General features: G+C 49.2%; 2 protein-coding genes across 11 annotated transcripts in view; both read right to left on the reverse strand.

Annotated features, from left to right (window-relative positions):
- Positions 1–4,315: 4,315 nt before the first annotated feature.
- On the reverse strand, positions 4,316–6,068 carry LOC105551727 (somatotropin-like). 2 transcript variants are annotated; one of them, XM_011997089.1, is made up of 5 exons: positions 5,903–6,068; positions 5,481–5,641; positions 5,136–5,255; positions 4,878–5,042; positions 4,316–4,620 (listed from the first exon to the last, which is right to left on the reverse strand). In XM_011997089.1, exons 1-5 carry the CDS (start codon positions 5,910–5,912, stop codon positions 4,423–4,425), a joined length of 654 nt encoding a protein of 217 aa, XP_011852479.1. In that variant the 5' UTR covers positions 5,913–6,068; the 3' UTR covers positions 4,316–4,422. The 2 variants fall into 2 exon arrangements, with proteins under 2 accessions (XP_011852479.1, XP_011852480.1); XM_011997090.1 differs by lacking the exons at positions 4,878–5,042; positions 5,136–5,255.
- The window catches only part of LOC105551725 (somatotropin), a 15,609-nt gene continuing 7,025 nt past the window's right edge, over positions 4,317–12,900 (reverse strand). The window contains exons 1-7 of one of the 9 annotated variants that reach the window (XM_011997080.1): positions 12,781–12,899; positions 12,359–12,519; positions 12,031–12,150; positions 11,773–11,937; positions 11,685–11,686; positions 11,337–11,517; positions 4,317–4,440 (exon numbers count right to left, since the gene is read on the reverse strand). In XM_011997080.1, coding sequence (XP_011852470.1) covers positions 4,423–4,440; positions 11,337–11,517; positions 11,685–11,686; positions 11,773–11,937; positions 12,031–12,150; positions 12,359–12,519; positions 12,781–12,790 — 657 coding nt within the window. In that variant the 5' untranslated portion in view covers positions 12,791–12,899 and the 3' untranslated portion in view covers positions 4,317–4,422. Of the gene's footprint in view, positions 4,448–11,211; positions 12,151–12,358; positions 12,520–12,780 lie in introns of those variants that run through there. The other 8 variants (XM_011997084.1, XM_011997082.1, XM_011997087.1 and 5 more) reach the window with 8 other exon arrangements.

The raw sequence follows: 12,900 nt of genomic DNA on the forward strand, positions 1-12,900 counted from the left end.
ACCCAGCTGCAGTGCAGTGGCATGATCAGCTCAGTGCAACTCTGCCTCCTGGGCTGGAGCGATTCTCATGCCTCAGTAGCTGGGAATACAGGTGTGCACCACCACACCTGGCTAATTTTTGCATTTTTAGTAAAGATGGGGTGACACCATGTTGGCCAGGCTGGTCTTGAACTTCTGACCTCCTCCCACCTTGGCTTCCCAAAGTGCTGAGATTACAGGCATGAACCACCGTGCCTGGCCGTTTATCCTCTCAAGGATGGTCAGGGTGACATTTTGGTGTCTTTCTCTCTAGTCCTGAGAAAGCATAAGTTATATCTTTAGTGGGACTTCTTACCATAGGATTAATAATAGTATTTACCTTAGAAGATTATAATTAGAAAGAAATGACGTAATACTTGTAATAAACTAGCATGGTGTTCACATTTGTTGGTTTTAATTATTACACTGATAATTCTGGTGGGAATTAAGCACATCATTATAATCACAGTGAACTCAAAGTAAGAATCAGAAATCCATGGTAACCTTGAGGGCCATCAAAAGTCATAGATACCGTGCACAGCTTTCCGATTTTTCTAGTCTTTTTCTTGCTCCTTCCCCTACTTTCCCTGGAGTTTGGTCCCCTATGATTTAGAACTACTAGTAGGGTGACCAGTCCTATTAGCTGAGTTTGCATTGAGCTGAGGGATTCTTGGAAGGAACGTGGGACTTTTAGTGTTGACACTGAGAAAGTCTCCTGAAAACGAGGACAAGTTGGTAACCCTAATTCCAGCGGTGCTCATCATGTGCCTCAGCACTCCAGGGCCTTCTGAATTAAAGAAGCAGCCAGGCAAAGTGTCAGCTTGTCTTGGCCTAGAAGCCCAGACCTGATAATTCAGAAGAAAAGGGAAGGGGTCAGTTCTGCTCTGAACTGTGTATAAAGGGACAAAACCCCCCATGTGTATTTCAACAATGCTCTTGGAAGAAATTCAGAAGTGGTCATTTTAGGTTAGGGTAAATTCAAAAAAATGACAGAGTCAGGAAAACATTATCGCAGGGGTCAAGGATGACTCGAGCTCTGCCTACTGAACTCCTCCTTGTGCCAGTCTTGCTAATCTTATCTTCAGGGAGAGTTTTCGTTAGAAAATACCATTAAGGGTAAAACGTGGTGGCTCACACATGTAGTCCTAGCTCTTTGGGAGGCCAAGGCAGGTGAATCCCCTGAGGCCAGGAGTTTGAGACCAGCCTGGCCAACATGGTGAAACCCTGTCTTTACTAAAAATATAAAACTTACTCCTGTGTGGTGGTGCACACTTATAATACCAGCTAGTCAGGAGGCTGAGGCAGGAGAATCATTTGAATCCAGGAGGTGGAGGTTGCAGTGAACCGAGATCATATCACCGCACTCCAGCCTGTGTCTCAAAAACAAAAACCAAAACCAAAACAAAAATAGACTATTAACATTTTTTAGTTGTGAGAAGATATAAAAATTTCCATCTTAACCATTTTACGTATATAGTTCAGTCACGTCAAAGTACATTCACATTGTCATGCAACCATCACCACCATCCATCTTCAGAACCCTTTTCATCTTGCACAGTCTAAACCCTTTGCTCATTGAATAGCTCCCTATTCCCTCCCTCCCCACAGCCTCTGGCAGCCACCATCCTACTTTTTGTCTCTATGAATTTGACTGCTCTGGGTACCTCATATGACTGGTATCAGACAGTATTTGTCTTTTTGTGACTGGTTCCTGAGAAACACTTTTGAGATGACTGGTTGGAATTCGGAGCAGGTGACACCACAACTGACCCAGGCCTCTCATCTCCTTTTTCTCCTTTTTCCCTGTTCCACCAATACAACAGCTGTGGACACAAGGATCTCATCTCTGCGGTCCCTAACACAGTGGTTATCAACCTTGTTTACACATTAGAATCACCTGGGAAAGTTTTCAAACTACTCTTGCCTGAACCAGATTCCAGGCTAATTACATCAGAATCTCAGGGAGTGAGGGCTTATGTATGCATCATTTAGAAAACACCCTAGACATCTCAAATTTGCAGCAGAAATTGCTGTCCATACCAAGTTGATGAGCTGAAAAGTAGAATAACAGTGGGTAAATCAAGAGAGTTTGAAATAGATGGTCTTTAAGGTCTTTTTATATTGTAAAATATACAAAGTCATGTAGTATCTTTCTAATTCTCAACCAGCAGTGGTTGAGTGGATTCACCTACACCCGACGGGAGCTGGGCGGACAGTCTCTGGAGTGTTGCTCCCCCTGCAGTTCAGTTATATGTTACGACCACCCCACTTTAGAACCCTCTTAGTCACCCAGGTAGGCGCTGGACATTGTCATTCCCCTATCACGTGCAGTCAACAAATACTTATTAAGATGGCTCACCTTTCCTTTAAAAACACGCAAGCCAAGAGATAATGATAATTGTGCTCATTCCATTGACTTCTAAAGACCGTGAGATTTCTAAATAATTTTAAGGCCGAATGAAGGACATTGCAGGAATATTGATTCCAGCTCCGTACAAGAAATAGTTTTCTGCAGTGAGAGTGGTTTAATAGAATGAGGAGCCTTGTGAAAGTGATTCCCTTGGTTCTAGTGCTACACACTTGTATTTGGAATATTGACTTTAATGAATACCGGAGGGTAAGATTCCCAAAGTAGAAGAAACTAGACTGACTTATGAGGCCCTTCTAACTCCAAAATGCCATGAGTTTAAAGCCAGATAGTAGAAGAACGACGTAAGATGCAAGAATGACTTCTGAACTGAGAAATGCAGCAGCTCCAGAGTTCTGATTATTTCAGCTTTCAACCACTTCCCAAAGACTGAATTATTAACTGTAAAATAGCCAAAAATGAACACAAGTGGATCTTGTTATCAAGAAAATTTATTATAGCAATAAGAATCAGAACTTCTAAAGAAGATTAATTAGGGGGTTGATTATTTGCATTGCAGAATAATTCCTGACTTCATGAAATCATTTTTGGATATTAGAGTTCCTGTGAGCCTCTTAGTATGGATTTATAGGTCACCAGTCACTTAGCCAAAGTGCTTCGGAGAGTAAACTCTTAACTTTAAAGAACTAACCACGCTCTTTAGTGCTTATTTGGAAATAACAAACGTCTGAGAAGTTTATTATTTCCTGATTGCCAAGGAAAACAATATAATTTCACAGCAGGTATTTAGACCCTCCATTCGAAAACACAAAACATCCAAAAATTCAATGCAGAAATAACTACAATTTCTTGAGTACTATAATATGTCAAAATGTCATGGTGTTTAATCCTCTCATAATCCTAGTAAAGCAATATATTATTATCTCAGCTTGGTCAAGTAATTTACTCAAGAGCACTAAATTACATAAAAACCAAATTTTTCTGATTCTTTCCCTTACACCAAATTTCCCAATCAGCATCTCTCAGAACAAACTTGCTCACAGACCCCTTGGAGACCATGTGTGTTTGGGTTAATTTTTGCCCTTATTATATTTTCGATATGTGTTTCCAATGTTTAAATGTTAGATTTTATGTAAAAGTCTGGATGTCCTAGCTGTCTTAAAGAATCAGAAGGTCTGGAAGCCCTGTCCCTGCAGTCCTGATGGTGACAGGCTGGCTGGGTCCTACCTCAGCAGGGGCTTAAGTGCTGCATATTGTGCTGGTTCTCACCCCTCTGTGTTGCATCCACCAAAGGAAAGCGAGTGTCATCGGGGATTTATCCTATTCCATCCAACCCTCATTGCTTACATTGTTATCTTCCTGGTACCTGTTTTCACTGCATTTGCAACCCCAAATAAAATCTCTCTTCCACTTTCCTTGCCCTAATTGAGATCCCAAATGCTCTGGTTCTGTATGTCTCCAACTCATTTTTGCATTGTTCTCATAAAAGTAGTTGGGCTTAAGGAATATTGATCTTAAAGTTGTTCTGCACACAAGTAATTCTATTGTATTGTTTCCTCACCTGTTGGGAAGTTTTTGCCTCTGCACTTAATAACCCCTGTTGTTTTCATTTCTTCCCACTCCTGGGGGGCCAGGTTTGGTTTTGCTCGTGGGGGAGGAAGAAATGCCTTCAAGTCATCTCTGGGATGACCATTGAGCTATGACCAGTAAGCTGGGACCACTGAGCTGGTGGAATGGCCTTAGTGAGTAACAGACTGCAGTGATGTGTCAGCTTTCTTATGGCACAGGAACAACCAAATCTCTTATATTTCAGTGGCCTGGTTCCCAATAGACCCTGCAGGCCCTACAGGTCATCTTCCCCAGCTGCCCCTTGCTTCACACCACCACCTTCCACCCCATAATATTATAGAAAGACACCTAGTCAGACAAAATGATACAACTTAATTTTATTAGGACAAGGTTGGTGGGCACTGGAGTGGCACCTTCCGGGGCCAGGACAGGCACTGGGGAGGGGTCACAGGATGCCACGCGGGCACCTAGAAGCCACAGCTGCCCTCCACAGTGCGGCACTGCACCATGCGCAGGAATGTCTCAACCATGTCCATGTCCTTCCTGAAGCAGTGGAGCAGCCCGTAGTTCTTGAGCAGTGTGTCATCGTTCTGTGAGTGTGTGTCAAACTTGCTGTAGGTCTGCTTGAAGATCTGCCCAGTCCGGGGGCTGCCATCTTCCAGCCTCTGCAAAGTGAAGGAAGAGAAGGAGAGGCTGAGCGCTTGGTCACTGTTCCCTCCCTCCCTCTCTCATTCATTCATTTTCCTCCCTCCCCTTCAGGGTGTAGAGAAAGACCTGGAGGATTCACCAGGGGAAATGAAGACTAAGGTGAGTTCTCTTGGGTCAGGGCCTGACTGCTAAAAAGAGAGCAGCAGTGTTTCTCTCCCCCAGCCCTTGAAGCCAGTGGGGTTCCAGGATTTGGGACCCCTGGCGCCATCCTCACCCACATCAACGTTTCGATGCCTTCCTCTAGGTCCGTTAGGATGTCATGGACGTCGCTGTCCGAGGTGCGATGCACCAGGTTGTTGGCAAACACACTACTGAGGAACTGCACGGGCTCCAGCCACGACTGGATGAGCAGCAGGGAGATGCGGAGCAGCTCTAGGTTCTGCAGGGGAAGGACCGGCAGTGGCTGTGCTGCCCGGGGGCTCTGACCACAGGCCTCCCCCATCCCTGCCTTGGGGAGAAGGTATCCACTCACGGATTTCTGCTGCGTTTCCTCCAAGTTGGAGGGTGTGGGAATAGAGTCTGCGAAGCAGAAGGAGGCCTGGGGGTTCTCCATGATCGAATGCTTCTTTTCCTTTGGGATATAGGCTTCTTCCTAGGAGAAGGACCCCCCCACCAAGAGGGACTGCTGGTCTCTATGCTGGAGACCAGCTCCCATTGTTACTTCTCTGAGAACCTCGCTCAGTGTATGCTCATCTGTCGGCATTTTCGCTTCAGAAAACAACCCTGAGCTCCTTAGTCTCCTCCCACGACTTCCCGGGGGGGGGGAAGTCACCCCTTCTTGCCACCCCTGACATGCACCCATTCCCCAAGAGCTTACAAACTCCTGGTAGGTGTCAAAGGCCAGTTGGTGCAGGCGATGGGCTTGGATCATAGCGTGGTCAAAAAGCCTGGATAAGGGTACGCTTGGGACCCTACCAGCCTCTTGAAGCCAAGGCAGGCAGAGGAGGGCAAAAACCAGGAGCAGGGATGTCCGGGAGCCTGGGGAGAAACCGGAGGGCAACGGAGGGAGCCAGAGAGCAAGAGGCCAATGCTCTCCCTGCCCCAGGAGCTGTTTGTTTTTCTCTCTCCATCCCTCCAGGGACCAGGAACATTGTGATATTGGCCAAATATCTGGGCTTAGATGGCGATACTCACATTCAGAAGCCCCAAACCTGAGGGTTAGTGCCCCCGTCCCATCTACAGGGCTCAGCCTCTTCCTTCGGGACACATCGTGCAGAAATGGATTTTAGGGGTGCTTACCTGCAGCCATTGCAGCTAGGTGGGCTGTCCACAGGACCCTGAGTGGTTCGGGGAGTTGGGCCTTGGGATCCTGGAGCTGGTCTCTTGTGGGCCCTTTTTATACCCTGGCCCCTTATCTCTTGCTGCTTGACCCCACCTATTTCTCTGTACGTTTACGCATGGGGCCACTGACATGCCTGTGCTAGTGGCTAATTTAGAAACTCCTCCCACACATGCTGGGATCATGCCCCCTGGCTTGTCATGTTTCCCTTCCCACCGTCACCAACACTGTGAGGGTTGTGGAGAGGGTCAGCCAGCGATACCACCCAACTTGTCCTCTCTTTAAGGGTCATGTGGGTGTCCTCTGGCAGCACGCCATGGTGGCCAACCTGAACGTGGGGAAGGATGTCAGGATAGCCAGTCCTTGAGACCCCTACAGACCCCATCCCACTCTCTATCCTATCCCTTTCCTTCGCCCCCATGTTTCCCCTCCACACAGCAGAGAGAATGTGTGTGTTGGGAAAAGGGCCCAAGCGCAGGCAATAGATTGTGGGGGTTCTGGGCACCATTCAGTCTTCAATTGCACTTTTGCTGATTCCTTCCGGGCCCGTCTGAGGCAGCTGGATGCAGTGCTAACACTGACCACTAGAGGGAACCAACCCCACACTTTGCTCTCCCCTTTCCCTGAGTCTTGGGGGCTCCCCCAGGTCCCTGGGGAGGAAGAACCCAGACTCGAGGTATTGCCCAGCTCCTTGGACCTGCAGCAGAGATACAAACCAAGAAACAGAAATCCCGGGGACAGACATGGACCACAAGCGCTTCGTCTATGCCCTGAAATCATCAGAGTACCTGAAAGTTGTAAGAACTCTTGAAGGTTTGAATCTCTTCCCCAGCTTTGGAACTCAGAACAGGTCACGTGGAAAGAACAGGTCACGCGGAAAGATGCCCTGGATAAAAAAAAAAAAAAAAAGTCCTTTCTCCAGAACAGATAGTGTGGTGCTACTCAGTTATTTAGTTATTTTAGTTTCTTTATTTCAGTTTTATTTATTTTATTTTCTTTGAGATGGAGTCTCATTCTGTTGCCCAGTCTGGAGTGCAATGGCATGATCTTGCCTCATTGCAACCTTCACCTCCTGGGTTCAAGTGATTCTCCCTCCTCAGCCTCCCTAGTAGCTGGGATTACAGGCGCCCACCACTATGCCAGGCACTTTGTACTTTTAGTAGAGATGGGGTTTCAGTATGTTGGCCAGGCTGGTCTCAAACTCTTGAGTTTAGGTGATCCACCCTCCCTGGCCTTCCAAAATACTGAGATCACTGGCGCAAACCACCGCTCCCAACCCAGTTATTTCAGCTTCTAAATCCCTCTGAGTGCAGGGATTCTGCCCACAATACAAGGGGCCTTTTGCCTCATTTTGTCTTTCCATAAGGGGCAGCTTGTTCTTTCTCTATTCTCAGGTGAGAATGGCCCAGTGGCATGGGGTGCCTTGTAGAAACCTCACAGCAGGACAAGGCGAAGGCAGAGAAGGCCAGGACTGAGCCTCCTGTCTCCTGGTGCCCAGAGTTGGGGCTATTTCAATACCATCTGGGGGTCACAAGCATCAGATGCCCCCAAAGGTGAGAGCAGGAAAGAACATCCTCACGGGCACTGAAATCATCCCCCGCTGAATTTAAGAGCATCTAGCACTTGACGCTGTGGAAACACAAGCAAGGAAACAAGCAAACGCTTCTAGAAGTGGTTGGCTGTGGTGTTGGCAACCAACATTGAAAACCCACAGCCCTGTGGCCCAGGATGTGAATACTGGGGCCCTGCCGTCTCCCGTCTTTCAGAGCAGAAGACAGACCTCCTTTTTCTGCCGTCATTCCCGAAGCGTTACCTGACCAGCAGCCCAGACTCATCATCTGCTGGGAGGGCCCTGGGCTGTGGACTGTTTTCCAGGCAGGGCTGCAGGAGGATCCAAGAGGGGTGTCATCAATGATACCAGTTCTGAGAAAGCTGGGGCCAAGGGAGGGTGGAGACACCACTTTCCCCATTCTCCTTCCAGCACCAGCAAAGAGGAGGAGCCAGGTGGGAATGGAGGAGAGTCCCTGAGCTCCACGTAGCTTCTGCCTCCCCCACCATCCTTCCTCCAATGTGAACTGGGACAGACGGCACCCCATGACAGGGTCTTTTAGCCAGTGTTGGGGACTTAGATGTGGATTTTCGGCCATGGAAGAAGTCGGAATGAACCCTGGCAGGAGCCCTAACTGGGGATCACTCCACAACTCCGCAGATAGGCACAGGGGTGGCGAGGCTTCCCAGACAGGTTACTGCCAGGAACACGTGGGAGCAGCCAGGGCAGGGGAGTGTCTCCTCTCATCTATCCGTTTGTTTTACCACAGAGTTATGGTGACTCAGAGGACTCCAGGGACCCCTGGGGAAACAACTTTACAAAGGATTACTACGGCAACCATGGACCAGAGGGAAGAGCTGAGCCCCACAGGTGTGGGTAGAAGTCGGTGATCGTTTTCTCTAGTCTAGATTTTCCCAGGGCCTTGAGCAATGGAGACCTTGTCCGTCATTCATTGCTAGTAAAAAATCAACATTGAATTAGACTTGGATTTTCCTGACAGTCCTGGGAAGTGGCCCACTGTTGGGGCATCTCTTGGGGCCAGATCCCTCGCTCCTGCAGGCTGAGAGACTACCCAACAAGGGCCTCTTCATGGTCAGTCAGGAGAGGCTGGGTTGCCCACCACTGGTTTCAGCTTCAAAAGGCTCAGGATAGGCCGGGCATGGTGGCTTACACCTGTAATCCCTCCACTTTGGGAGGCCAAGGTGGGTGGATCATGAGGTCAGGAGTTCAAGACCAACCTGGCCAAGATGGCGAAATCACGTCTGTATTAAAAATACAAAAATTAGCCGGGCATGGCGGCAGGCCCCTGTAATCCCAGCTACTCAGGAGGCTGAGGCAGGAAATTGCTTGAACCCGCGAGGTGGAGGTTGCAGGGAGCCGAGATCACGCTACTGCACTCCAGCCTTGGAGACAGAGTGAGACTCTGTATCAAAAACAAAAACAAAAACAAAAGCTCAGGATACTCTCACAGGCATCTTGGTTCTTTTAAAGAACCTCCCTTTATAATTTAGGATTAATGAATTTCTCTGTGTGTTTGGAAGCCCTTCCTATGTCCAACCTTGACTAACTTTAGGGTTCTGTGTGCCTACTGTGGGAAGTCGCAGATCTGCTGTTGATCCTAAAGTGGTGTCTTTCAGGCTTTGAGATCTCCTGTTAGGTTCAAGACTGTGGGGTTGAGGACAATCACATTTTTCGAAGCCATACTCACCAGGTCTTAGGGATCGCCTCCGAGGGACTAGTGGGTGCTCCTTCCACTCCCACTTTGATGATTTGTGGCGCACACTTCCCACCTGCAGCTCTGTTCTTTCTTCCTTGAGATCAGAGGCTGGTTATCGTACTGGGACATACTCTACCTCCTTTTGGCTTCTAATGCCCTTTCTCTAAGTTTGGTACCGAGTCAATTACTCAGTTCATTGGATTAAGGTCTTCAGGGAATATTATGTGGGGATTCCCAAGGGCTCTCCTAGGGGAGGTGAGGAAGATGATCAATACTTCTGCGTGTCCACCATGTGCTTGGGACTCTACTGAGCCATAGGGATGTGAGTGAGGATACTGAGACTCAAAGAGATCAGATGGCTTGCCTGGAGCTCTCCCAGTTCCTAAGTGATGCCTATCCAAGGCCCCTGGGCTTTCCTTCCATGCCAAGATCTTTAGAAACCTCATCTAGTAAAGATGGTGGCACTACTAGGCATGGACAGAACTTGCCTCAGTGCAAAGCTAGCAGGACAGGGGTCAAGTCCCTGCACAGAGGATGTTCCATGAAGATGGGGGGAATTGAACACAAGGAATTTCAGCTGCGGAATAAGGTGTCCATAGGCATTAAGGAAAGTGGTGGAAAACAACCACCCAGTGTAGCTCGGTTTAGTGAACCGAGGCACATCATGCTGCATATTTGTATTGCACGTTTCAGTGTACATCGTGTTTCACTTCCTGTATCTCGTTGGACCCTTAAGCTAGCCACATGATGTGGCCGGGGGGTTCAGGCACTGGCAGGGGGGTTCGGGCACAGAGGGAGGGTTCAGGCACGGAGAAAGGGCCTCGGAAGGCTTGGGGAGGAGAGGGGCAGGCACTGTTGTGTGTTGATGGGGTATTGTTTGCACTGGTTGATGATCTCTGAACAACCAAGAAGTACATAACGATCTACCTAACCGGACGTGCTAAGTAATTTCACTTTGGGGATGATTCTCCAGGGAGACAATCCATTGATAGAGAAGTGAAAAGCATCAAGATGTGTCTAGTAGTTGTAGGAAGTCTGGGGTGCTTTCCTGATGGGGTGTCCTCAGCCGGAAATAGCCTCTCTCCTTCCTTTGACCTGCCCTGTGGCTATTTGCAGATATTTTGTTCCTCTTACCAGATTGTAAGCTCTTTGAGGCTGGATTTCTGCCTTTCGTCCATTCATTCATTCACTCATTCTTCTATTCATGCATTCACTGATTCCACAAGTTGTTGTTGCCTATAATATGTACTAGAGATTGCACCAGGCAGATGGGCATATCTAGATAAACAAAAAACATGATCCTTTCTCTTCTGGAGCTAACAATCTACTGGCCGCAGAGATAATAGCAAAAAAGTAAATATAAAATGGTAAAAATAGAAATTTCGAATGGAGAACAGTCCCATGAGGAAAATAGGTAAGATATGGAGGGAGAGAATAAGCCAGAAGGTGATGGGACGAGGCAGCTGGCACAGCCCCAGGCCCAGGAATTCAACAAGCATCTAGTGAGTGGACCCAGCACATGAGAGGACAGTGCCAAGCAAAGAAGTCAAATGTCTACTGGGCTGGGCATGGCCAGGTTGCCCATGCTGTGTTGGATGTCCTCCTGCTGGTATAATTATTTTAAAATAACAGGACAAGGAAGGGCGCCGTGGCTCATGCCTGTGATCCCAGCAATTTGGGAGGCCGAGGTGGGTGGATCACCGGAGGTCTGGAGTTGGAGACAAGCCTGGCCAACATGGTGAAACTCTGTCTCTTCCAAAAATACAAAAATTAGCTGAGCCTGGTCATGCATGTCTGGAATTCCAACAACTTGGGAGACTGAGGCAGGAGAATTGCCTGAACCCAGCAGGCGGAGGTTGCAGTGAGCCAAGATGGTGTCACTGCACTCCAGCCTGGTTCCCAATAGACCCCGCAGGCCCTACAGGTCATCTTCCCAACCTGCTGCTTGCTCCATATTACCACCCTCCTCCCCATGACATTATAGAAGGACACCTAGTCAGATAAAATGATGCAACTTAATTTTATTAGGACACATCTGGTGGGCACTGGAGTGGCACCTTCCACGGCCAGGAGTGGCAATCGGGAGGGGTCACAGGATGCCACCCAGGCATCTAGAAGCCACAGCTGCCCTCCACAGAGCGGCACTGCACGATGCGCAGGAATGTCTCGACCTTGTCCATGTCCTTCCTGAAGCAATAGAGCAGCCCGTAGTTCTTGAGCAGTGCATCATTGTTGTGTGAGTTTGTGTCAAACTTGCTGTAGGTCTGCTTGAAGATCTGTCCAGTCCGGGAGCTGCCGTCTTCCAGCCTCTGCAAAGTGAAGGAAGAGAAGGAGAGGCGGAGAGCGCTTGGTCACTGTTCCCTCCCTCTCTCATTCATTCATTTTCCTCCCTCCCCTTCAGGGTGTAGAGAAAGGCCTGGAGGATTCACCAGGGGAAATGAAGACTAAAGTGAGTTCTCTTGGGTCAGGGCCTGACTGCTAAAAAGAGGGCAGCAGTGTTTCTCTCCCCCAGCCCTCGAAGCCAGTGGGGTTCCAGGATTGGGGACCCCTGGCAGCACCCTCACCCCCATCAGTGTTTGGATGCCTTCCTCTAGGTCCTTTAGGAGGTCATAGACGTCGCTGTCCGAGGTGCCATACACCAGGCTGTTGGCAAACACACTCCTGAGGAACTGCACGGGCTCCAGCCAGGACTGGATGAGCAGCAGGGAGATGCGGAGCAGCTCTAGGTTCTGCAGGGGAAGGACACGCAGTGGCTGTGCTGCCCAGGGCCTCTGACCACAGGCCTCCCCCATCCCCGTCTTGGGGAGAAGGCATCCACTCACGGATTTCTGCTGCGTTTCCTCCCTGTTGGAGGGTGTCGGAATAGACTCTGAGAAGCAGAGGGAGGTCTGGGGGTTCTGCAGGAATGAATACTTCTGTTCCTTTGGGATATAGGCTTCTTCCTAGGAGAAGGACCACCCACCAAGATCTACGCTGGAGACCAGCTCCCATTGTTACTTTTCTGGGAACCTCACTCAGCGTATGCTCATCTGCCTGCCTTTTCGCTTCAGAAAACAACCTGAGCTCCTTAGTCTCCTCCCCTTACTTTCCAGCGAGGGAAGTCACCCCTTCGTGCCACCTGTGATGTGCTCCCATTCCCCAAGAGCTTACAAACTCCTGGTAGGTGTCAAAGGCCAGCTGGTGCAGGCGATGGGCGCGGAGCATAGCGTTGTCAAAAAGCCTGGATAAGGGAATGGTTGGGAAGGCACTGCCCTCTTGAAGCCAGGGCAGGCAGAGCAGGGCAAAAGCCAGGAGCAGGGATGTCCGGGAGCCTGGGGAGAAACCGAAGGGCAACAGACGGAGCCGGAGAGCAAGAGGCCAGTGCTCTCCCTGCCCCAGGAGTTGTTTGTTTTTCTCTGTCCATCCCTCCAGGGACCAGGAACATTCTGAGATTGACCAAATATCTGGGCTTAGATGGCGATACTCACATTCAGAAGCCCCAAACCTGAGGGTTAGTGCCCCCGTCCCATCTACAGGGTGCCACCTCTCCCCTCGGGACACATCATGCGGAAAGGGATTTTAGGGGCGCTTACCTGCAGCCATTGCAGCTAGGTGGGCTGTCCACAGGACCCTGAGTGGTTCGGGGAGTTGGGCCTTGGGATCCTGGAGCTGGTCTCTTGTGGGCCCTTTTTATACCCTGGCCCCTTATCTCT

Source organism: Mandrillus leucophaeus, unplaced genomic scaffold (genome assembly GCF_000951045.1).
Source record: "Mandrillus leucophaeus isolate KB7577 unplaced genomic scaffold, Mleu.le_1.0 Scaffold530, whole genome shotgun sequence".
NCBI lineage: Eukaryota > Metazoa > Chordata > Mammalia > Primates > Cercopithecidae > Mandrillus > Mandrillus leucophaeus.

Coding starts and splice junctions, on each gene's coding strand:
- LOC105551727 (XM_011997089.1), bottom strand. Junction 5,256..5,480: donor TTGACACCTACCAGGAGTTT/GTAAGCTCTTGG, acceptor TCCTTCTCCTAG/GAAGAAGCCTATATCCCAAA. Junction 4,621..4,877: donor GCATCGAAACGTTGATGTGG/GTGAGGATGGCG, acceptor TTCACTTTGCAG/AGGCTGGAAGATGGCAGCCC.